This window comes from Periplaneta americana, chromosome 7 (genome assembly GCF_040183065.1).
Source record: "Periplaneta americana isolate PAMFEO1 chromosome 7, P.americana_PAMFEO1_priV1, whole genome shotgun sequence".
Classification (NCBI taxonomy): Eukaryota; Metazoa; Arthropoda; class Insecta; order Blattodea; family Blattidae; genus Periplaneta; species Periplaneta americana.
In genome coordinates this window covers 177,820,180-177,845,398 of record NC_091123.1, presented here as the reverse complement: position 1 = coordinate 177,845,398, position 25,219 = coordinate 177,820,180, and the positions used below count along the sequence as shown (strand labels likewise).

Sequence of the window (25,219 nt, the reverse complement as noted above, 5' to 3'; positions counted from 1 at the left end):
ATGAACTCTCGTAATTTTGTGATATATTTTGTATAACTGATCTGAACTGCGCCCGAGCACGAGCTTCTGCTCTTTCGGGCTGCAATGCCTAATGTAGCTCAAGTGTATAGTATTAATAAATATTATTATTATTATTATTATTATTATTTATCCGGTTATGTGAACTCACAGAACTCACGCCATTGGACCATCGAAAATCCACATGTCATCCATGAAGCACCTATGCACCCGGTTAAAATCGGAGTTTGGTGCGCAATATCCGCACAGAGAATAGTGGGGCCAATTTTTTTTAACCAGACTGTGAACACTGCAGAGTACCGACTGATTTTCATGGAGTTTGTTGAGCAACTGGACGATGTAGAGCTGAGTCAAGGATATTTTCAGCAAGATGGCGCTACATGCCATACATCAAATGAATCCATGGAACTAATTGCAAGTTTCTTTGACGACCGAATAATTTCCAGGAACCTGTGGCCACCGAGATCTCCGGATTTGACAACGCCGGACTTCTTTCTATGGGGTTACTTAAAAGACAGGGTTTACGCCACACGTCCCCAGACATTGGACGATCTGAAGCACAACATCACACAGGAGATTCAAGCTATTGACAACAGAGTCCTCCAACGAGTGGCCAGTAACATGGAACGACGTGTTGAGTTGTGCCTTATGCAGGATGGAGGACATTTTCAAAATTTGCTATAGAGGTAAATAATCTCCCAAAATTCCTCTACATTTTAGGTATAATAAGTTGTCGCTAGCACAATTCGTTTTGAAACAATTAATGAAAGAAATGTGTCAGTTCTATATAAATCACTCTGTATTATAGATGTAAAGATAATTACTTATCAATTTATTAATTAGTTCTTAAAATTAAATGCTTAAATATAATCACTGTTTAACGTACTAAGAGGAAATCAATTCTAAATCAAGAGAAAATCAATATCACGGAATAATTCAAAATTCAATTAGTTTACTTTTATGTCTTAATGAGGAAAATTATTTGCAAAGAATAAATCTCAGTAGCATCCGTAATGTTGTGTTGAGCTATGCTCATAAGGAGTGTGGGTTGTGAGCTGTTTATTGAAGAAACGAAATGAAAATTCTTCGTTGAAATCTCATGAAAGGACAAATAATAATTTAGACATTATGTACAATGCTAGCGCTGGCCTTCTATGCCCAAGGTTGCGGGTTCGATCCCGGGCCAGGTCGATGGCATTTAAGTGTGCTTAAATGCGACAGGCTCATGTCAGTAGATTTACTGGCATGTAAAAGAACTCCTGCGGGACAAAATTCCGGCACATCCGGCGACGCTGATATAACCTATGCAGTTGCGAGCGTCGTTAAATAAAACATAACTTTAACTTTGTACAATGCTGATGTCCCTACACGATTGAATGAACATAGTATCCCAACTGCTTTCATGTTGCCAAATCTCCGGCAGTTGTACAGATAAAGATACAAAACAGTTTATCTTATAATGCAGTCACTTTGTGAATAAGAAAGGAAGTTAAATTAGATAAAAATGACACAAATATATCTCAAAAAGTATAAATGAACTCAAGTATTCAGTATTCGCAACACTGGCGGACAATACAGATAAAATTATCAGATTTCAGCAGAAATAGCCTATGTATGGGAGAGTGGAACCTCATTTTTGGTGGAATTGTTAATAAAATTAATATTGGCATTAATAAAAGCATGGAATCTGAATGAATGTAATGTATGTGGCAATTTATAACCTAAATCATAGTAACTGTTCAAAATGCTGCCCATTCACATGTAGGCATTTCTGCCTCATTTTAGATTCTCATTAAACTTCCTACATTACTTTCACAGAAATATTTGCCATTTCTATGCTTATGTTACATGTTAATTTCCTCGTTGTAAAAAACAAAACTTAAGCAGAACATTTTAAAGCGAAAAATTTAATTTTAGCGTCAATGTAACAAAGTTTTTCCTTGGTGAACACACATTTCTTCCTCAGCGTAGACTCAGTTTCTTCAAAATTCTTTTTACGATTTCTATATTATTATGAAGAGATGCACTATCACCTTTACTTTTTAACTTTTCTCTACAGTATGCCATTAGGAAAGTTCAGGATAACAGAGAGGGTTTGGAATTGAATGAGTTACATCAGCTTCTTGTCTATATGGATGACGTGAATAGCCTATGTTAGGAGAAAATCCACCAACTATTATGGAAAACACGGAAATTTTACTTGAAGCAAGTAAAGCGATAGGTTTGGAACTAAATCCCGAAAAGACAAAGTGCATGATTATGTCTTGTGACCGAATATTGTACAGAATGGAAACATAAAAATTGGAGATTTATCCTTTGAAGAGGTGGAAAAATTCAAATATCTTAGAGCAACAGTAACAAATATAAATGACATTAGGGAGGAAATTAAACGCAGAATAAATATGGGAAATGCGTGTTATTATTCAGTTGAGAAGCTTTTGTCATCTAGTCTGCTGTCAAAAAATCTTAAAGTTAGAATTTATAAAACAGTTACATTACCGGTTGCTCTATATGGTTGTGAAACTTGGACTCTCACTTTGAGAGAGGAACCGAGATTAAGGGTGTTTGAGAATAAGGTTCTTAGGAAAATATCTGGGGCTAAGAGGGATGAAGTTACAGGAGAATGGAGAAAGTTACACAACGCAGAGCTGCACGCATTGTATTCTTCACCTTTCATAATTAGGAACATTAAATCCAGACGTTTGAGATGGGCAGAGCATATAGCACGTATTGGAGAATCCAGAAATGCATGTAGACTGTTAGTTGGGAGGCCAGAGGGAAAAAGACCTTTGGGGAGGCCGAGAAGTAGAAGGGAAGATAATATTAAAATGGATTTGAGGGAGGTGGGATATGATGATAGAGACTGGTTTAGTCTTGCTCAAGATAGGGACCGATGGCGGGCTTATGTGAGGGTGGCTATGAACCTCCGGGTTCCTTAAAAGCAAGTAAGTATTATTATTATTATTATTATTATTATTATTATTATTTATTAGTGATACCAAGAAATATAGAATTTTATTAGTGCATATTTATTGCCATATTCTAAGGTTTTAAAGGCATACTCGCATGAATATTTATTAGGTTTTTAGGGCATGAACTTCCTGGTTGTAATAATGAAAGTTCACAATCTCCGAGTTCAGTATTTCTGAACGAACACTAGGCATATTGGAAGAGTCGAGGTAGCCTATTTTGACTAAGAACAGCACATTCATAAATACGTGTAACTAGGGGTGAGATTATTTTAGTATTAACGAAATACGCGAAATGTTTGGAAAACTTAACTATATTCGCAAAAAACACAAATCTTAGAAAGGTATTCTGGGAAATGAATAGCATTTAACCACGAGATATCGCAAAATTCAATGATTTGAACGAAATAGTCTCATAGTTATGAAATTAGTACTTGAAAACTTTTTTTTACGAAATACTCGCGAAAAAACAAGAGAAAATGGTGAACAATATTCTGTGAACAGGGTGCTGACTGGTATGATCACCATGTCTTCGAGTGCTGTGGTTTTCTGTTTCAAACATTAATAAGAGAGAGGATTTTCGACGTGTAACGATATTTTATTTGATAAACGAGTTCGTTTCTCATGTTCAAATGTTGAAATTATTCTCAGCCTTTATATTCTAAGTAGAATGGTTAAGTGCTGTAAACCAGTGTAAGATTTTCTGCTTGGGACCAGAATGAACTCGTCCCGATTTGTGGATTGGTCAGGGTACTTTTCAATACTTTTTCTAAATGAAGGGTACATGGGAATAACGATCAAGGTCCATTTTAGAAAGTTTCGAGAAAAACTACTTTTAAAGTTTAAACACTTAGTACTTTCTTATGTGTGTATTTACTAGAAACTGACGTAGTGGAATGTCAAGAAAGATGATTTCTTATTACTAGCTAGACCACATGATAGTACTTCCTTTCCACTATAAGATGGCATTATTAACTCAATTTCGATTTTTGATGGACCTCGTTTTTCCCGTATACCCTTCAAATGTGTATTAACTTATGTTAAGAAATGATTGAAAGTAGGCCTACTTTTTAACAACAATTTTCATTAATATGCATTAATGTTCATAATATTGGAAGTAATGGGAAATCTGTAACAATTAAAATTAGTACCTAGATTTCTACATGATGTTATACATAGGCTAATATCATGCTGATATTTTTACGAAATATTAATCCAAACTTTTAATATCATGCTGATATTTTTACGAAATATTAATCCAAACTTTCACATTTCCACGGAATGTTCACCGAAATCATAATAAAATAAGCACCAAAATAGAGGTAAAATAATCACCACAAAATCACACCACTACGCATAATATCTAATTTTGATGATGATTAACTTAATTCAACATCAACAGTAACGAGTGATATTTTAGTTGCACAACTTCTCTTTTTCAAAAACAACAAGATGGCAGTATTGAAAAAGTAGTGTAATGGAAATGGAAGCTGGCATATTCGTAGAACACCTGTCCACAGCCAATATATTCACCACAGACCTCATAGTCCCTGCCATGAATTTAATTCCAAAGGTGCGTAGTCAGCGAATCTTCTTGTAAGCTACACACGAACTGTTACAAAATAACATTTAGGCCCGCATTAAACCAAATCCAAAGAAAAGAAGCTACTTGCAAATAAAAATTGAATGACGTATTACCTAACCTTGTTTACCCTTTCGGCAATGGTAAATTTCAGTGTCCCTTTCGTTATGCACTTAAAATTATTTTGTTGATTTTGTTTTAAGTAATACAGAATTACGTTGATTGTAGTTCTTTGATCCAGGGCACAAATCCAAGAACTAATTTATCTTCATTACAGTCAAATGAATCAAATAACTTAGCTGTCCTAAAATGCTCTCTCAATTAATATCACTCAATTAAAAGAATTGTATTCCAATGGATACCATCCCATTGTGGAATCCTGGGAAACGAGAATGTGGATGCTTTAGCAAAGAAGGGCAGCACTGCTACTTACAGACCTGTTACTAAATCTATGTATTACTCTGTGAAGAGATTTATTAAATCTACATACTTAGACTTCAACAAACAAAATTTGATAACTCAATCCCAAGGGAAAAAATGGAACTCTCTGCATCATAATCCACAGTTAATTCCCGATTTACCACGAAAATCGTCTGTAGCTGCATTTAGATTGGCAACAGGCCATGATTGTGTGGCCAAACACCTGCATAGAATTGGAATATATCAGTCCCCTAACTGCCCACTGTACAACTCAAACCAAGAAATGGATTCGGAACACCTCAAAATCTGTGCTTCATTGGCTGGCCATGATAATATCTTCGAAAAATATTGGAGTGCAAGAGATCAAATGACTTTATTGTCAAACGCCTGGCATTAGAAAACAACAACTTAGCTGTCCTGGGCCAAAAAATTTATAGGGCAACGCTAAGCTACCAGGTACACCGAAGTTTATCATTGCCATTTTTCGTTTGAAACTAAATAAGCCTAGCTCGAATTACGTACATGTTTATCCTATTTTCTCATCTTATATATAAAAGTCAATGTGGCTATGTATGTATGTATGTATGTATGTATGTACGTACGTACGTATGTATCTATGCATGTATGTACGTACGTATGTATGTATGCATGTATGTATGTACCCTATACAAATCTACACGCTTTGACCAATATTTGCCAAAGTTTGCACATTTAACCTTTATAACCTGGCTGCAAAAGGTATTTGTCGAATACAAGGTGGAGAGCCATTAATCCTTCCCATTGAAGGCTTTAAGGAACCAACCTGGACAAATACCCAATGTCCCATCCCTACTTTCCCGTGGTGCAGCTGTTAGTAAGCATAATTTTACAAGCTGAACTAAAGGGAGGGGCTACTCATCAATTAGCACTGGTCAGCTTGATGAGTTAATGACCGAATTTGGTATAATTTTCCTCTATTCAATACCTAATTCTCTCTTTACCCTTTCCTATCCAGTCCTCTGACTGAACTCTTACTTTCTTCGACCACGACAGTATTAGAGCATTCGAGGCCTAGGGGTTCATTTCCCTTTCCTTCCTACCCTTCCTACTTTTCTGTTCCTAGTGCTGACCTGCTATGGCACTAAAATCGTCCTCCAGTGGCTTAAGGAGGGAAAGCTGGTGATCAACAAGATCTCCCAGCTAGGTCCAATGGACCCATCGACCAACAGCAGGTGTGGTCCTCCAGACATTCTGGGGGTTGTGTGTGAATGAAGTAGCCACCAAAACATTAAAATATGGTGTTCACTTAAATCGGCTACATCTTGCCATTTTCATATCTTTGAAAAATATTGAGTGCAAGAGGTCAAATGACTTTGTCAAATGCCTGGCATTAGAAAACAACAACAACCACCTTTATAACCAGGAGAAGAACATAGGCTACATTAAAATCGGACAAATTGACGTAGAATTAATAAAAAAAAATAAAAAATAAAATAAATACGATCAAACATTCATGTATAACATTAAAATGCAATCTTTTGTTCTCTATTATTGTCTGTTGTATGGAACATCGACTTTCACGAGGCCGTGGAAGAAAGAGCACGAAAGCATTGTTGATACATCATGAAGGCCAAAATTTAGACAGTCCAGGACCGTAGTATGAGTTTCTCGAGACAGTTGTAGATAGTGAGCAGGCTGTATTTTATCCAACTAAATTTAATTCTTTGAAACCACATAATTTAATACTTAATTTTGAATCACCAATAGTACCGGAAGTATTGCGAAATATTGACACACCAAAATTATGCAATGGAACAAGGATTGATGTGAGGAAAAAAGGTAATGTAAGTGACAATATTGACTGGTAAAACAAAAGGAGAAAATGTTTTATCTCACGTATTCCTATGATATCTACTAACTTGCCTTTCGATTTTAAGCAACTGCAATTTTATTTCAGTGGGACTAGCATTTGTAATGGCCATAAAGCTTAGGGACATTCGCTCAAAGTTGCAATATTAACTTGAAAACTCCGTGTTTTTCACATTCCCAACTATGCAGCTTGCTCTCGAGTCGGTATATTTTATATACATATATTTATGCAAAGGAGGGGAAAACAAAGCATTCTACACATATCAAAAAACAATTCAATGATATTTTTGTTATGTTGCTAATGTCAGTATGTGAATGTACGTAAGCCCAGTGAAAATAACATTGTATTAATTCTAAATTATATGTCTCTCAAAATATTGTTGTTCATGTCCGAAAATGTGTTACTGCGAGATTCTATCTGTATAATTACGTTGCCAATCAGTTAAGCATTGTGGGAAGAACAATGTCTTCATTTCTAAAATATCAACAGCTGTTTTAAATTGAGTTAACCCTGGTTAATTATTTCATGTAAGTGACGCTATGTAAAGATTCATCTTTATGAACGAGGTTGTCTGCAGTTCAATTTCCGAGATTTCCGAAAAGTCTAACAACCAGTTTAATTAAAAATAGAAGCAAAAATGAAAACCCGGGCAATGCCGGGTGTTCTCAGCTAGTTTGTTATAAAAAAATATTGAATGTCTACATGTATGAAATCTAAAGATGTTTTGAGCCAGGAACTATGGATACCGGTACCTACTTCGCATATTTAACGTATCAAATGGGACACAGGTCATTGCCTTTACAAAATACTACATATCAATTCAGGCCAACTAGCCTACCTGTCTCACTAACGATTAATGGCATTTTGCCCAATGCTAATCACCGTGCATTTCACATGATCTGCACAAATTACTTAAGAAACATTATTAGTTTGTTTCATATTATCAGCAACAGCTATATTTAATAGTAAAATCAATTACAACTTTCTAGAAAATTTGCACTTACTTGTTCTATGTATTTTTTCCACGTTGGTTCTTCTTCTTTAACAGTAAGTTCATTATATCCAGCTAACTGCCGTCTTAGTTCTGCTTCTCTCCATCGCAACCCTATCCGAAGATCGGCACGGAGACGGGCTGCTACCTCTTCTGCACCCAAGGTGCTTGCTTCACAGGTTGTGAGCCACATTTCCTGTCCCACCTAGAAAAAGTACGTTACGTTATAATAAATAACAGTAATCTTTGGCTTGAGATTATAGTGTTTCATTACTATATAATTTATCGATTCAAGTAATTGTGACACAAAACCTAAATGTAATTCTCATAAAATTATGTGACACTTGACATGCTGTCAGAGGGTCTAATTCTTCATGTAGTGCCTGTTACGGCTACATACTTCAAGAAATTACGCGATGGTTTTGTATTAATAACATAATTGGAGTTGAAGATTTCATTTCTGTACATTTCTAGGCATTGAAATAACATATTGTGCTTTATGCAATGTAGGAATGTGCTGTAGAACCGCTTGTGAGCCAATAATCAATATCAACAGACCTACTTCTGACAGAACTCACCTCCCTTTCGCTCCCGCTATCTGGACTTTCTACCGTTTCTCCATTAAACTCCTTGTCGGCGTGTAGCTGTGGTAATTTTTCATACTTCGTGTTGTTAGAATGTTTCATTTTCAGTGGCAAGATGTTACCACAACCGCGTCTATTTTCTATTTACATGGCAAGACAATTTCCATCAGTACAAACTTCACGATATCCCAAGAGAAATGATTAAATTGCATGGACATTTACAATAAAGATACTCCACTTCACATACTTTCAAAGGTACAAAGAACTCACCACTTAACGAGCTGTTTCGGTCATAATTATTGTAAACCAGACTATACTGTGTAATGTTTCACAGCACGAAGAGGCGTTTTACACATATTTTTATCCATGTTTGTAAACGTGTCCTCGTCCTTGCAGATAGCCAATAATATAGGTTTTATCTTCGTAACGCGTCCTACATGGCTTCTTTGAACGATGAGTTGATCTAAAACCCGGAGAATGGAGTTCACTCCAAAACCCGAAGAGGGCATTGCCGCGGGAAAATCAAATATTCTAATGCAGCTGGTTGGTACAGACAATTTTTTTTCTCTCTCTCTCAACCAGCTTTTCTTTATTGCATTATTTTCTTAATTATACGACAATAATAGAGTAATAATAACATGATAATTGCGCAAAATGTGTAATGGAGTAATGACGGAACAAAAACGGCAAGAGAAACCGAAGTACCCAAGGAAAATGTGCCACACACTATGTCCAGCGCAAATCTAACAATGCAGCAGGAATCGAACCACGGTCCCTTTCATAAGAAACTATCACCTAACGGCAGAGTGTGTGTATTTAGAATGTTAAGATAAATTTAAATGTGAGTAGATTCTGTAATACATTGTAATTCGTAGATATGATTAGTGAATTTGTTTTATAATGAATAAGCCTATATATTTTTCCGATAGTGATAATTTCAGAAAAATAAACATTAAAAAGATAAGTTCCCCTGTGGCAGGGTTTCTGAATGTTATTTATCATTATATGAATAAACGTTAAATTACTTTACTAAAAAAAACATTTTGCTCACATAGGTGCATTATTTTAAACATTAACCGTAATTTCAACGCACATCTATATTTCTCTCCTTGAAAACTTCGATATTTTTCTATATTTTAACACCTCGATAGCTCCTTTCCATAAATTAAACAAAAAATTTTCTAGTTTCACAGTTTATCCACAGCTAGCATAAACAGTCACGAAGCTCAATACGTAGGGAATATGCATTCAATGACAGTTGAACTTTAGTTGCTAGCCACTAGAATCGCTACTATCGCCTCATCACAGACAATGCGAAATAGTACCGCCACAGTCAACTGTTCCTAGTACTCTCAGTTGCTACCCGCTTGGAGAATTGTATTGCAAGAAATGCTAAAAATCACCTCAAGCTTCGTGACTGTATGTACTAGACTGTGGTTTATCTATGTTTCCAAGGATCCACGTTAAACTCTTATAAGCTGGATTCACTGTCGCAGACTTTCAAAGCCTACAGAATATTTAGTATAACCACAGTCTAATATATACAGTCACGAAGCTTGAGTTTATGAGGGTACTAGGAACAATAGACTGTGCAGGTACTATTTCGCATTGTCTGTAATGAGGCGACAGTAGCGATCCTAGTGGTTAGTAACTACTATAGATGCATATTTACTACGTATTGAGCTTCGTGACTGTATATACTAGACTGTGGTATAACTTCACACGAACACCCTATATGAGCATGAAGTCACTCACACTCTTCAAACCCTCCAAATCAACAATAGCCCAAAATTCTATCGTGAGCTGTACCTATGATAAATTATCACAATTATATTTCAAAACCTAGATTGCGACAAGACAATTATGATGAATTTCGTCTAAACTTTAAGATTAATTATTGAATTAATTAATTTATTATTATTATTATTATTATTATTATTATTATTATTATCATCATCATCATCGTCGTCGTCGTAGATAAAAAAAACAAAGTTCCTACTAATATGCGGCTACAAATAAAGAAAATTGCAATTAAACATGCTCTTACAGAATTATATGTAAATTAATTTTAAAATTCGCAATATTGACTCGCGTCAAGAAGAAGGAGAGTACAAAATATTGGCAACATCAATTATGTAGTTTGAAAATCTGACTACATCGACAAATTGTTTGAAACATTCGAAGATTCATCTGCACATGAACTTATACCGTCTACTGTTATATCAGGTTAATTTAATATCCAAACAACACATCATCACCACTTCATAGCAACGTCTTATTGTATTTTTGTAAAGGGAAAACACTCGTATTTTATAACAACACTCATAAACAATGCCATATTGCATTTTCCCTGGACCAAAAATACAATATGCCGTTAGTACGGTTAGCAGACAATGTTCCCGTAAAAGAAGAGTATTTTCCCTGGACCAAAAATATAATATGGCGCATAATATTGTGTGCATTTACTGTATATATCCGAATGTAAGTTTACATAACAATCTGAAAACAGATACTATGAATGAATTAATGAATTTTTATTTTAGCGGGATATTTTACGACGCTTTATCAACATCTAAGGTTATTTAGCGTCTGAATGAGATGAAGGTGATAATGCCGGTGAAATGAGTCCGGAGTCCAACACCGAAAGCTACCCAACATTTGCTCATATTGGGTTGAGGGAAAACCCCGGAAGGAACCTCAACCAGGTAACTTGCCCCGACCGGGAATCGAACGTTACTCCACAGGTGTGAGTGAATGAATGAGAATTTTCAGATCAATCTGACAATAACTATTGTGCAAGGACGATTTTTTATGCAATCAACTGCTTACAATTTTGAAGTCGAGAAAACAGCATTACAAGAAAAACATTTCTCTCAACTCACTCACGCACCGTATGTTTGGTCACATTTGATTATATGGTTAGGTAATTTAAAACAGTCTCAAATTTAATTACGATCATAAAAAACAAAATTCCACACCTGTGGAGTAACGGTCAGCGCGTCTGGCCGCGAAACCAGGTGGTCCGGGTTCGAATCCCGGTCGGGGCAAGTTACCTGGTTGAGGTATTTTCCGGGGTTTTCCCTCAACCCAATACGAGCAAATGCTGGGTAACTTTCGGTGCTGGACCCCGGATTGATTTCACCGGCATTATCACCTTCATTTCATTCAGACGCTAAATAACCTAGATGTTGATACAGCGTCGTAAAATAACCCAATAAAATAAATAAGAAACAAAAAAGTGGATTTTCCTACTTTTTCAGCATTATTTCACCATAGTGTCCCTTTTAACATCTTTCGATTACGAACAACACTGTCAGGTTTCAATAACAAGACAAGTATTTTTACGTTTTGTTATGCATTCCACTTGGAGCCTTTATAACTTCGTCCGTGGCCGAATGGTAAACTTCTCTCTGTCTTCCACCGTCGTGGCAACCCGGTTCGATCCCTGACCGAGTCACGAAGGAATTTATGATAGATAAAGCAGGCGCGAGGGATTTTTCTCGGGTTTCTTTTGTTTCTCTTCACTATTAGCATCTTTCTACTAATAGGATACTCCACAATCATGTCACCCCGCGAAGTCCCGATTCAGGCCTCCAAAACAATTTTAAAAAATTGCAAAAAATTGAACATATTCGCATATGAAGACTATTATTATAGTTATTTGTTAAAAGGGCCAAAGTCACATTTTTTTAAATCACTTTCTTAGCTTATAATGTTCTTTGAACATAGAGACATTGATTTATGTTAGAAGGATCGACAAATCTAAGTGGCAACTACATTAGACGACATTCAATATCGCGATTTTTTGTTAAAAGGGCAAAAGTGGAGGACATGTGCCCTTTTAACAAGCAATATTATGCACTCGGAAACTTAGATGTTGGCTAAACTTCATCAATTAAGTCATTTAAGTTAAAGCTAATAATGAGGCTTGTGGTCATTGTTGCAGTACATCTGTTCCAGTCAACTCACAGCTTATGTTTAATATATTTTCATTACAATGAATTCTGACAGTGAAGCAGACGATGTAGTTAATACTAATATTAAAAAAGGCAAGGAATATGCAAATCCAGGCATCTACACACCTAAATCACAGTGTACTATATACAGTCACGAAGCTTGAGTTTTAAGGGTGCTAGAAACAATAGACTGTGGCGGTTCTATTTTGTATTGCCTGTAATGAGGCGACATTAGCGATCCTAGTGGTGAGCAACTATCTAATGTTTGCATATTTACTACGTATTGAGCTTCGCGACTGTATATACTAGACTGTGCCTAAATTATGCTTCCAAAAGAGCAGCAGCTACAGAACTATAGTCCCTCGCTCTAATTTCCGGCAGCCAATCGCATTGCAAGTCGGCTACATTTAAATGTGTGCGTCTTGTGATTCGCTGATGAAAACGTTATTCATTTCTTAAGGCTCGATAAATACTTAATATAATCGCCCGCCATTTTGGCTCTTTCGTTGGCATTCGCAGAAAGCACACGAAGATTGCCCCTCATTTATTTGCTGAATTACAGTGCGTTTGATTTATTATCATAGGAGCTACGATATGATAGTGTTTAACGGTGTGGCAAATAGATTCCTCGTATGGTAGCTCGGCAACGAAAGAACAAAAATGGCGAACGATACTATCTACCTAGACTTTATAGAGCCTTCACTTCCTAAGACGTAAGCAAAGAGGAGGATCCATTTTGAACCTTGCGTACACTACTTTTAACACTTGAATATAAGTAATTGATTAACTAGCGGACTTACTCGTGTTAATTATGTAAGTCTGTGCGGCTTAAAGCTGTTTTGGTGTTTCATCACACCATCCTCAGAGCCTACTGTACTAGATCTCGGCGTCATCTCGAACTTCTCTGCCAGTTATGTGGGTGCGTTTGATTGTTGAAAGGTGTTGAAAAGTGGAGTCGAATAGTGTGTGTTTACAACACACAGATCAATTTCAGTACACACACACTATTCGACTCCACTTTTCAACACTTTTCAACAATCAAACGCACCCACATAACAGGCAGAGAAGTTCGAGATGACGCAGAGATCTAGTAGGCTCTGAGGATGGTGTGATGAAGCACCGAAACAGCTGTAAGCCGCACAGACTTACATAATTAACACGAGTAAGACCGCTAGTTAATCAATTACTTACAAAGAGGAGGAGTCACGCCGGGAATAACAGCGTCGCGACTATAGTGAAGAAGTATGTCGTGTCAGTGAAGTATGCTGTGTAAGTGAAACGTGTTCCTGTCAGTGAAGCTGTATAGGTTATAGTGGCAGTGCAAAGAATTTGAACAGTGAAATGTTTTTGAAGTGTTAGTGAAATCAGGATAGAATCAGTGAAATGTGTCGTAGTTCCAGTGCAGTGAGTGAGTTGACAGCGAAATGAGTGTAATGTTGAAAGGTACTTGTGCAGATATGAACATATACTCATGGGTTTTAGTTCGATCTTAGTTTTAAGATACAAATTAGAATATTTCAAATGTTATTTTAAGTGATCGTTTCATTTAATTTAGTATACTCCCTGTTGTTGTTGTTGTTGTTGTTGTTGTTATTATTATTATTATTATTATTATTATTATTATTATTAGTATTAATTATTAGTATTATCATTAATTGTATTTTAATTAATAAGTTTATTATTGTCATTATTGAGTGTAATTAGTTACCACTGCCACCGGGTATATACCCATTGCAGTGTGAATAAATACATACATACATACACATAGCTATTTATGTCACGAAATGAGAAATCTGATGCAAAATCTATCAGAGGCCACAGTTTGAGCCTTGTGACAGATTATTAAACGAGGTCTACAAAAGCATGATCGCATTTACTGTGGCAATTAATTTAAATAATTATTTTTAGCAATTCTTCGCTCAAATTTACCGTTGTAGAAGTGCAACAAAATCTATCGAAATTTATAATTTTAAAGTCTGGTGGCAGAAATATTACTAGAAAAATCTATGGAGAAAGCTAATGCTGAGCGTCATAAGAAGGTGTTCCTCTGCTATCGGTAATTTGTACCACTTTTTTATGGCAAGGAGCGTCCAGGACTTATTATTATTATTGCCTTACCATTCATCATTAGGTTTACCACTCACACCTTTGTTTTGCGTCATAATTATTGAACTGTCTAGTAATATTGCATATCCAGAAGGAAAACTTTGACTTAGAAAGCAAAATCATACATTGAGGATAATGTTAAAGTATTTTATGAGCAGATTGAACAGTGGACCCAACACTGATGTGAAAAAATCAAACAGATCAATATAATAATATATTTTCATATTGTAAAAAAATAAATTTCAAATTACTCAAATCCATGATAAAAAAGTTTTGCATACAGTAATACATATTAATAAATCTTGTTTTTCATACAAAACTCGTTTTTATTATATTTAAACAAAAAAAAATATGTTTAAATATATTATTAGTTAAACGGGCATATATCGAGCTAATTTAAGTGCCCCTAGTAACGGTATGATTATGTCTCGTGACGAGAATATTGTACGAAATGTAAATATAAATATTGGAAATTTATCCTTTGAAGAGGTGGAAAAATTCAAATACCTGGGAGCAACAGTAACAAATATAAATGATACTCGGGAGGAAATTAAACGCAGAATAAATATGGGAAATGCCTGTCACTATTCGGTCTGCTGTCAAAAAATCTGAAAGTTAGAATTTATAAAACAGTTATATTACCGGTTGTTCTTTATGGTTGTGAAACTTCGACTCTCACTTTGAGAGAGGAACATAGGTTAAGGGTGTTTGAGAATAAGGTTCTTAGGAAAATATTTGGGGCTGAAAGGGATGAAGTTACAAGAGAATGGAGAAAGTTACACAACGCAGAACTGCACGCATTGTATTCTTCACCTGACATAATTAGGAACATTAAATCCAGAAGTTTGAGATGGGCAGGGCATGTAGCACGTATGGGCGAATTCAGAAATGCATATAGAGTGTTAGTTGGGAGGCCGGAGGGAAAAAGATCTTTAGGGAGGCAGAGACGTAGATGGGAAGATAATATTAAAATGGATTTGAGGGAAGTGGAATATGATGATAGAGACTGAATTAATTTTGCTCAGGATAGGGACCATTGGCGGGCTTATGTGAGGGCGGCAATGAAGCTGCGGGTTCCTAAAAAGTAAGTAAGTAAGGGCATGATGGATTATATTTCCAAATACACTTCTCACATATGTGAGTTAAGTATAACTTCTTAATTTGAATGATTCAGAAAATTAATAAACTTAAATGATTGAGAAGGAAATAGTTTTTTGTTTCTCCTGTAAAATTTGTCTTTCTGGACTTCGGCCATTTTAACAAACAGCTATTCTGTTGTTATTCAGCATGGTTGCCCTGGGAAACCAGATGGAACTCTGATACTCCTCAAATTCAGTGCTTATCGCTTAATCAGCAAAGGTAATTTCACCTTCAACTTCAATTTCTCAGAAATTTCATCATGGATCAGTCATAACATCCTGTTATCATTATCTATGACATCTGCTTTGCAGTGAACATATGAAATTGACAGCTAAATGACGGACGTTGCCTATCACAGATTTCAGATAATTTCCGAATGCAACTTGTCACACTTTAATGTCACCATTTATCTTATTTATGGGATTGCCACGTTTGATTTAATGAAGTCGTATGTAATGTAACATACAAATATGATCAGGTGTAATTAATCTGTTTTAATACTGAGGATAGTAATAATAATAATAATAATAATAATAATAATAATAATAATGATTTATTTAACCTGGCAGAGTTAAGGCCATACGGCCTTCTCTAACACTCAACAGAAGTAAAACTGCGTTACAAAAAACACTACAAATTTACAAAGTACACTACAATTTTACACATAAAACTGAATAAGATAATAATAATAGTAAAATGTAAACAACAAGTAAGTAGAAATCAGACATAATATATAACATACAGAAAGAAAGAAAAAAGCATAATAAAATGTGAACAGCAGGTCAAAATAAATGAGACATACAAAGTATAAAGTATAAAAATATAAGACAATTATTGATAAAATTAATAATAATAATAATAATAATAATAATAATAATAATGATAATAATGATACTAATAATAATAAAATAGTGCAGTACAAAGCAGACAATGAATACAATATTTTTAAGTACACACAGTAAGGAAAATTATGATTATATATAGCTCAACTTATCTATCACATTATAGATATACCATTATCGGAAAATATGAAAACAAAAATATAAAATAAGTTAAATATTACTAGAACATAAAAAAAAATGTGAATACGTGGAAACATGCAATACAACACTTGTCATAATAGTAAGTTAGTTTGGCAGCTCGTCATAAGATAATTTTCTAACTTGGATTTGAAAGATTTCAATGTTCGGCAGCCCTTGACTTCAGGCGGCAGAGAGTTCCAGTGACGAGAGGTAGCAACAGTGAAAGATGAGGAATACAGAGATGATGTGTGAAGTGGAATTTCTAGCGTATTATCGCGTAGTAGAGTAGTAGAGATGAGGTAGCAAATACTATTGAAAATATTACGTAAATATGTATGTTTGAATCTATGGAAGCACAGAATGAAGGCAGGCGAGAGAAATGAATTTGAATTAAATTTGAATTTAGGGAAGGGGGCACTACGACCCAGCACTGCGACCTTTCAAGATCTATTGAGGTAACCTTCAAGCTAAGCGCATTACCAAACCCACAATGTCTAACTATATTTCGTTCCATAATGTATGACAGGCGATGTAAACATTGCCGGCAGAAGAGGAGAGCAGTAAAACCGCTATTCAACCAATGGCAGAGGTCTTATTCAACGCTTGACTTGTAGTTGGGCGGTCTGAAGCGTTCTACACCCGCCCGACTTCAAGTCAAACGTGGAATGAGACCTATGTCATTGGTCGAACAGCGATTAGGGGAGAGTTGGGTAGTATCGGACATCGGGTAATATAGGACAGTGAGTTTCTTTCATCTACCACCAGATGATAGTACCTGAATGACATGGTTACGTTTCTGTGAAGTTTGGTTGGAGTTTCCCAATAAATCCGTACTATTATTTTTCTCGCGGTATATCTGACGATATTTCCCCCCCCCCCTTTCTTAACTGTAAATGAGCACAAACGCTACTTAGGTGTAATTTTTTTCTGACGTTTTGTATATATTCGATTCCCTAACCGTTTCAAATGTATATCATTTTACCTTTTAGGTATGTTTCCAAATTATATGTAATACGCTTTGTCAAATCTGGCAAACTTTTCATAAGGGAAGCTAAATTTATATATTCATATATGCTACCTTCTCTCGTAATTTCATCTTATAATTTTTTTGTCAGTTTCATTTGCGAAATGTTTTGCAATACGCTAAATTCCCGAGAAAACCTTAATCAGAAACTTAGTTTTATCCACCACAAATACAATCCCACTATCGCCGAGAATTGAAGTCGGGTCCGCGGTCGTCTTAAGGCAGTGTTTTTCCGAGTTACCGAGGCCGTTTGATAGCCAGTGATCATCCTGCGAATATAGGCTATACACCACATTGGTCAATAGCAGAAGTAGAATTTAGAAATTAACACAAAAAGATAAAACATAATAATCGTTGCAGGATTGAAAGAATAAAGCCTTGTGGAGATAGTGTTGACTTGAATGTACTGTAAGCTAAATATTGATACAAGTGTAAAACACGACAACGAGGATGATAAATAAATAGGACAAAAAGTGATATACATATTAAGGTCAGTGTTGCGGAAAACTATCACAGAGTGTAACGAAATGACTCATGGGTGTGAAGTAAAATAAACCAAGAAGTCTTTCGAAGAAAAGATCCCAGCAACAGAAATTTACTTTCGGCAAATAATAGAAAGTTGCAGGCAGAAATTTTTCCACTGAATTCAGTAGGATATAATTCTATTGGATTAGATTGAATTGGATTTATACATACATACATACATACATACATACATACATACATACTGTTGTCACGCCAGGAGAAGGCGGCTGAAATACTTAGACGGGGCGGAGGGGAAACCGTCGCGCATGCGCACCGCGCTGTTCACTGCAATATTCCTGTTTCACAAACATCTACTACATGTGTCTGTGAGTCTTTGCGACTTTGTGAAAATAATAGTGCGGTTTTTACTGTAGTGTTTTATTAGTTTCAACAAGACAATTGTTTTCAGTATACCACAAATCTTGTATTGCTTTAGTTATCCTTTGCTTTTCGTGTTAATAGTGTTGATAATAATACAGTTAATAGAATTTATGTTATTGTATACTGTTATTTAGGTTTATAGCAGTTTTTTGTTTATTGTAAATATGTCGACAAAGATGAAACAAGGATTGACAATCTATAGCGAAGAAAGGAATATTATTAGAAGTGCAAAATATTTTTCTGTGACGAAGTAAAAGAACAACAGTGCCTTTGCATTCCTCTTACGAAACCTACAGCAAAGATAGAAAAGTACTCTAATCTGTCCACAAGAACAATACAGCGTATAAGGAATGAAATGAAAGACTGCACAGAAGAAAGTGCGTTGTCGACACCTGAGGGAGAAAAAAAATGTAAACGTCCAGACTACCGAAACGCAAATGTAGATGACTTCGACGGGAGATTGACAAAAAAGATATAATTGAGAATTTTTATTTGAAAAAGAAAGAGAGCCACCGGCGTAGCTCAGGAGGTAGCGCGTTTGCCTGCTGATCTGCAGTTGTGCTCGGGAGTGAATTCGATTCCCGTTTGCGCTGACTACCTGGTTGGGTTTTTTCCGAGGTTTTCCCAAGCGGAAGGCGAATGTCAGGTAATCTATGGCGAATCCTTGGTTTCATTTCGCCAAATACCATCTCGCCATCATCAATTCAACCGACACTGAAGAAGCTAGTAGTTATTATAGTGTCGTTAAATAACAAGTAAAAAAAAATAGTACCAAGCTGCAACAAACGTCTACCCTTTTACAAGAGAAAATTGATTTGAAATGAAAGACAACATTAAGACGAATACTGAAGAAAAAGGATTTCAGGTGGAAGAAGTGTGCAGCAAAAAAAATTGAGGAAAACACTGTAAATTAGAATACGTGAAGATATCTACAGCAAATAAGAAAGCTTAGGAAAGTGGAAAAACCGATTTTGTATCTGTACGAAATGCGGATAGATAGGCCTACCAATTTAACGTTTCCCAAGTTCTGGCACGACAAAAATGTTACGGAGTTTTGACTACCGTAAATGTGTCCAGAACACTCACTGTTGTCCATCAGGATGGGGGCGGTGGGGCTAATGGCTTTGTTGGGAGATTCGAATTAATATACACGGCTGGAACATAAACAGACGATTATCATGGACAGATCATACTCCAGTAATTTTGAAAAATGTGATGATAGTCATAGCGACAACACCGAAGATGCGGAATCTTTTATGTCTGACTCCGTTCCCGTGTAGCCAAGTAAGTGGACGAAGTTTTCAGGTCAGAGTGTAGCGTGAAGTTCCCCCGTCCCGCCTATCTACTCCCCGCGCCAACTCGTAGCGCGAAGACAGTACATTACATTACATACATAAGTAAATAAATTACATACATACATACATTACATATATACATACATTGCATACATACATTACATTACATACATAAGTAAATAAATTACATACATACATACATTACATATATACATACATTGCATACATACATTACATTACATACATAAGTAAATAAATTACATACATACATACATTACATATATACATACATTGCATACATACATTACATTACATACATAAGTAAATAAATTACATACATACATACATTACATATATACATACATTGCATACATACATTACATTACATACATAAGTAAATAAATTACGTACATACATACATTACATATATACATACATTGCATACATACATTACATTACATACATAAGTAAATAAATTACATACATACATCACATACATACATACATACATACATTACATATATACATAAATTACATACATACACTACATACATATATAAATTACTTACATACATACTTACATACATAGGCCTACATACATACATACATAAATTACATCGATATATACATACATTACATACATACATGCATACATACATGCATACATAAATGTTCTACCCATGGGCAGGTCTTTTACTGCAAACCCAGCATTCTCCAATCTTTCCTATTTTCTGCCTTCCTTTTTGTCTCTGCATATGATCCATATATCTTAATGTCATCTATCATCTGATATCTTCTTCTGCCCCGAACTCTTCTCCCGTTCACCATTCCTTCCAGTGCATCCTTCAGTAGGCAGTTTCTTCTCAGCCAGTGACCCAACCAATTCCTTTTTCTCTTCCTGATCAGTTTCAGCATCATTCTTTCTTCACGCGCTCTTTCCAACACAGCTTCATTTCCTATTCTGTCTGTCCATTTTACACGTTCCATTCTTCTCTATATTCGGATTTCAAATGTTTCTATTCGTTTCTCTTCATTTCGTCGTAATGTCCATGTTTCTGATCCATACAAGCCACACTCCACACAAAGCACTTCACTAGTCTCTTCCTTAGTATAATATATGAGCCGTTGAGAGCAGAAGTGGTGTAAGTCAAAAATGGGTAATGAGGGTTAAAGTAAACATTCTATAAAATACAGCGCAAAGTAGCAATTAATATTCAATTTAATTAAAGTAATTTAATATTCAATTTAATTAACTAGTCAGTGGATAGCAGGAAGGACATATTAATTGCTACTTTGCGCTGTATTTTACAGAATTTTTACTTTAAACCTCATTACCCAATTTTGACTTACACTACTTTTGCTCTTAACGGCTCATATAATATAATCTGTCAATCTGAATTTCCTGGACATGTGGGGTTTTGACACCTCTTGAAAGGCCTTGTATTAATATTACAACCATACGAAAAACATAATTTAAAACTCACGATTCAAATGGCTATACACCCGGTGACACCTGGGTAACTAATTACCCTTATAATATAGTTACAATTAATAATAATAATAATAATAATAATAATAATAATAAATCCGCCGAATTAGCTCTGTGGTAGCGTGTCCGCCTCCAGACTAGCCGACCCGGGCTCGATTTCCGTCGGGGTCAGAAATTTCCGTGTAAAATTTCTACCTCGGGACTAGGATAGATGGCGGTGCACAACTTCTAATCACAAGATTGTGCACCAATATGCCTGGGTTAAATCCCAAATCCCTCCGCAGCGCAAATGAAGAGAAGGCATATGTCACGGTTGGTAGTGATTCGTCCGTCGGATGGGGACGTTAAGCCTGGCGGCTCTTTGGTGCTATTCGACAGGACTAGGCTACGTGCCGGCACCGGGTTTCCCCTTCTCCCTTCCTCATCATCATCACTCATTTCCTACACTACACTTACACATACACCCACTTTAGTAGAGGATATAGTTCTTCACAGATACACATCATGCATAGCGTGGCCTGCCGAAGTGGTGTGTAACTATAAAATGGGTCACAGTCCTGCCATCTATCCGCAATATGAACCCGAATCACGCAAGTGAAGTGGGTAGGCATTGGTAACTGTTGGAATGGCTTCGTCGTTACACAGTCTAATATACTATACAGTCGCGAAGCTCAATACGTAGTAAATATGCGAACATTAGATAGTTGCTCACCACTAGGATCGCTAATATCGCCTCATTACAGGCAATGAAAAATAGTACCGTCACAGTCTATTATTTCTAGCACCCTCAAAACTCAAGCTTCGTGACTGTATATAGTAGACTGTGGTCGTTATATCACGCCGGCACAAAGAAAAGGGTTATGCATCTCGGCAAGTCTCAGTAAAAACTATTTCCTCATGCCTGAAAACTACTCAAATTTTATATCATATTTTATTAAGCTTTAATTTTGACACCTTACAGTCAGTACAAGCAGCTAAGTTTTTTATATTTTTCTGTCTGCTGTGAAGATATAACAATATACTCAGTTTGAGGGAAGGTTTAGACGTGACATCATTAACAGTTCCCTTGTTAGTGCCTATTAACGAGAAAAGAAACATTATGATAAGGAAATATAACCTATGCTAAATCTGAATGAGTATAATATGTATTGAATAGAAGGCTGTCAGAGCGGTACAGGAAGTTTTTTTTTACAATAAATTGGTTTATTTTACGATGCTTTATCAACTATCTAGCATCTGAGTGAGATGAAGGTGATAACAGCGAATAGGGATTATAAAGAATGGACACTTCGCGTCGGTACCTTTGATGTAGCCGGACTGATTTCAACGACCTTCAAGCCAGCTAGAGCGTGAGATTCTGCTTTCTCCCTAGAGTTGGCGCTGACATCACACCAGTTAGCAGTCGACACAGCGGAAATATAACATATATAATTAATACATCTAGGTATATTATGTACTCAAATATAATAAATTGGATCCATAAAATAATAAATCCGTCATTAACTGTAATGTCTAGACTCTAGAGTTCCTTTATAATGAGAGTTCAGACGTTGACCCCAACAACAATTAAATATGTAATGATTTGATAGCGTGGAAAATGGAAAAACAAAACTCTTATGAGAAGTAAAACCATATACCTATATTATATTATATAAAGGTAAAGGTATCCCCGTAACATGCCATGAAGGCACTTGGGGGGCATGGAGGTAGAGCACCATGCTTTCCTTGACCTCGGCACTAGAATGAGGTGGTGTGGTCGGCACCACGCTCTGACCGCCTTTTACCCACGGGAAGAACCCGGTACTCAATTTTATAGGAGGCTGAGTGAACCTCGGGACCGTTCTGAAAGTTTGGCAACGAGAAAAAATCCTGTAACCAGCTGGGATCGAACCCCGGACCTTCCAGTCCGTAGCCATTATATACAAATATTAAACGAATTTGATACATAATTTTATAATATATTATATTATTTTATAATATAATTTATTATGTCTGAAATATATAAACAATTATTATTACAACTAGTTTGTCACTGAGAAATAAGGAAAAGCTGTTAACTTGAATTTATTTGAAGCAAATCGTTACTGGATTATGCAATAAGATAGGCGATGTTTGGATCCTGTGTCTCAACTCTATACTCAATTATTATTTTAGCGTATGCTCGATTATACTAACCTATAGCGCTTGAAAGTGGAACTAAACGCTGGCGCACAGAGAAACAAAACACAGGAAAATTCGCTCAGTGTCCATTCTTTATAATCCCTATTCGCTGGTGATAATGCCAGAAAAATTGATCCAGGGTCCAGCGCTGAAAATTACCCAGTATTTGCTCTTAACGGGTTGAAGGAAAAAAACCCCGGAAATAAACCTCAACCAGGTAGCTTGTCCCCACCAGCATTTGAACCCGGGACCGCTCGTTTTACTGTCAGACATTCTATTACTCCACAGCGGTGTACGTTTCGTAGTTGGGAGAATTGTTGTTGCATCCCCTCGGCCGCCATCAACAGAGGTTTGTCGTGTTTATTGATAGCGTGGATTAAAAATACCAGACAGAAGGATTTTAGATAATCCGTCTCACTATACAATCTAGTTATTAATCAAAACGTTGTATCATCTGTATTTTTGTCTTTCAAATGTTTATAGAGTACGATGTAGCTATAGCAACGGATTGTAATTAATGCTGCATGCAAACGACAGTCGTTGATTCCCGTCTAGTAGACGGAAGTTTGTCAACTGTTAGATGCATGCCCTATGTTGTCTTTGGAGAAAGCCCGGCGACATTCTAGGCCATTGCCGTAATGGAACTCAATTACCACGAAATAATCGACAAGAGTAAAACAGCAACAAGCAAAACTACAGACAGTCGGGATATGATCAACGATTTAAAGCGACTATAAATAAACACAACTAAAAAACAGAGGAAAGCTTGGTTAGTGACAATTTAAATTGTTTACTGACATTAAAATTCATTATTCATTTGTTTTTACTTACATGAAGTTAAGTAGTGTTATAAATAATGTATTTCTCAATTTTCATACATTTACCCTTTCCCAATAAAATATTGATGCAATTCATAGTGTTCCTCTAATTGTTTTGAGCAATGCATTATTATTATTATTATTATTATTATTATTATTATTATTATTATTATTATTATTATTATTATTAAAAATTTGCATTGGAACCCATATGTTAGAACAGGTAAACTCATTTAAATATTTAGGTTATAATTTGACATATTTACCTGTTACTGATATATCTGAAAATATACAACATTTTAATGGAGCCTTAAGAACCATCAACCAGGTTTTCACAACCACGAAAACCCAAAAACATACCAGGTTAAAGGCATATGAAGTTCTAGCAAGACCTGTCCTCATGTATGGTAGTGAGGCCTGGACTGTCCGAAACTCAGATGTTCAACGCCTAACAACTGCGGAAATGAGATTTCTAAGGAGGACTGCCGGCTACAGCTTGCTTGACCACAAAAGGAATGAACTAATTACAAAAGAATTGAAAATTATACCTATTTATGAACTATAGACAAAAATGGCTTAACCATGTTAATAGAATGGACCGTTCCAGACTCCCAAGACAAATTCTCCGCTATATACCACATGGAAGACGATCTTTGGGACGCCCCCTGAAAAGATGGACGGAGACCGTAACAGGCCACTAGGCCTAATACCTGCAGGACGATGATGATGATTATATTATTATTATTATTATTATTATTATTATTATTATTATTATTATTATCAACAGTAATCTCACTAGAGGTTTTGATTTATCTAGAGAAAATCAAAACTCGAGTGGGATTTAATTGACTATTACACGATTAGAAGAAAGTATACGAAGATTAGAAGTA

At 35.8% G+C, this 25,219-nt stretch overlaps 1 protein-coding gene across 5 annotated transcripts in view; it reads right to left on the bottom strand.

Moving 5' to 3' along the window:
• Window positions 1-25,219, bottom strand: part of SPoCk (secretory pathway calcium atpase) — a 279,585-nt gene that overhangs the window by 77,924 nt on the left and 176,442 nt on the right. For 3 of the 5 annotated variants that reach the window (XM_069831982.1, XM_069831984.1, XM_069831983.1), the window contains exon 2: window positions 7,843-8,034. In XM_069831982.1, coding sequence (XP_069688083.1) covers window positions 7,843-8,034 — 192 coding nt within the window. Of the gene's footprint in view, window positions 1-7,842; window positions 8,035-8,407; window positions 8,634-8,683; window positions 8,821-25,219 lie in introns of those variants that run through there. The other 2 variants (XM_069831981.1, XM_069831980.1) reach the window with 2 other exon arrangements.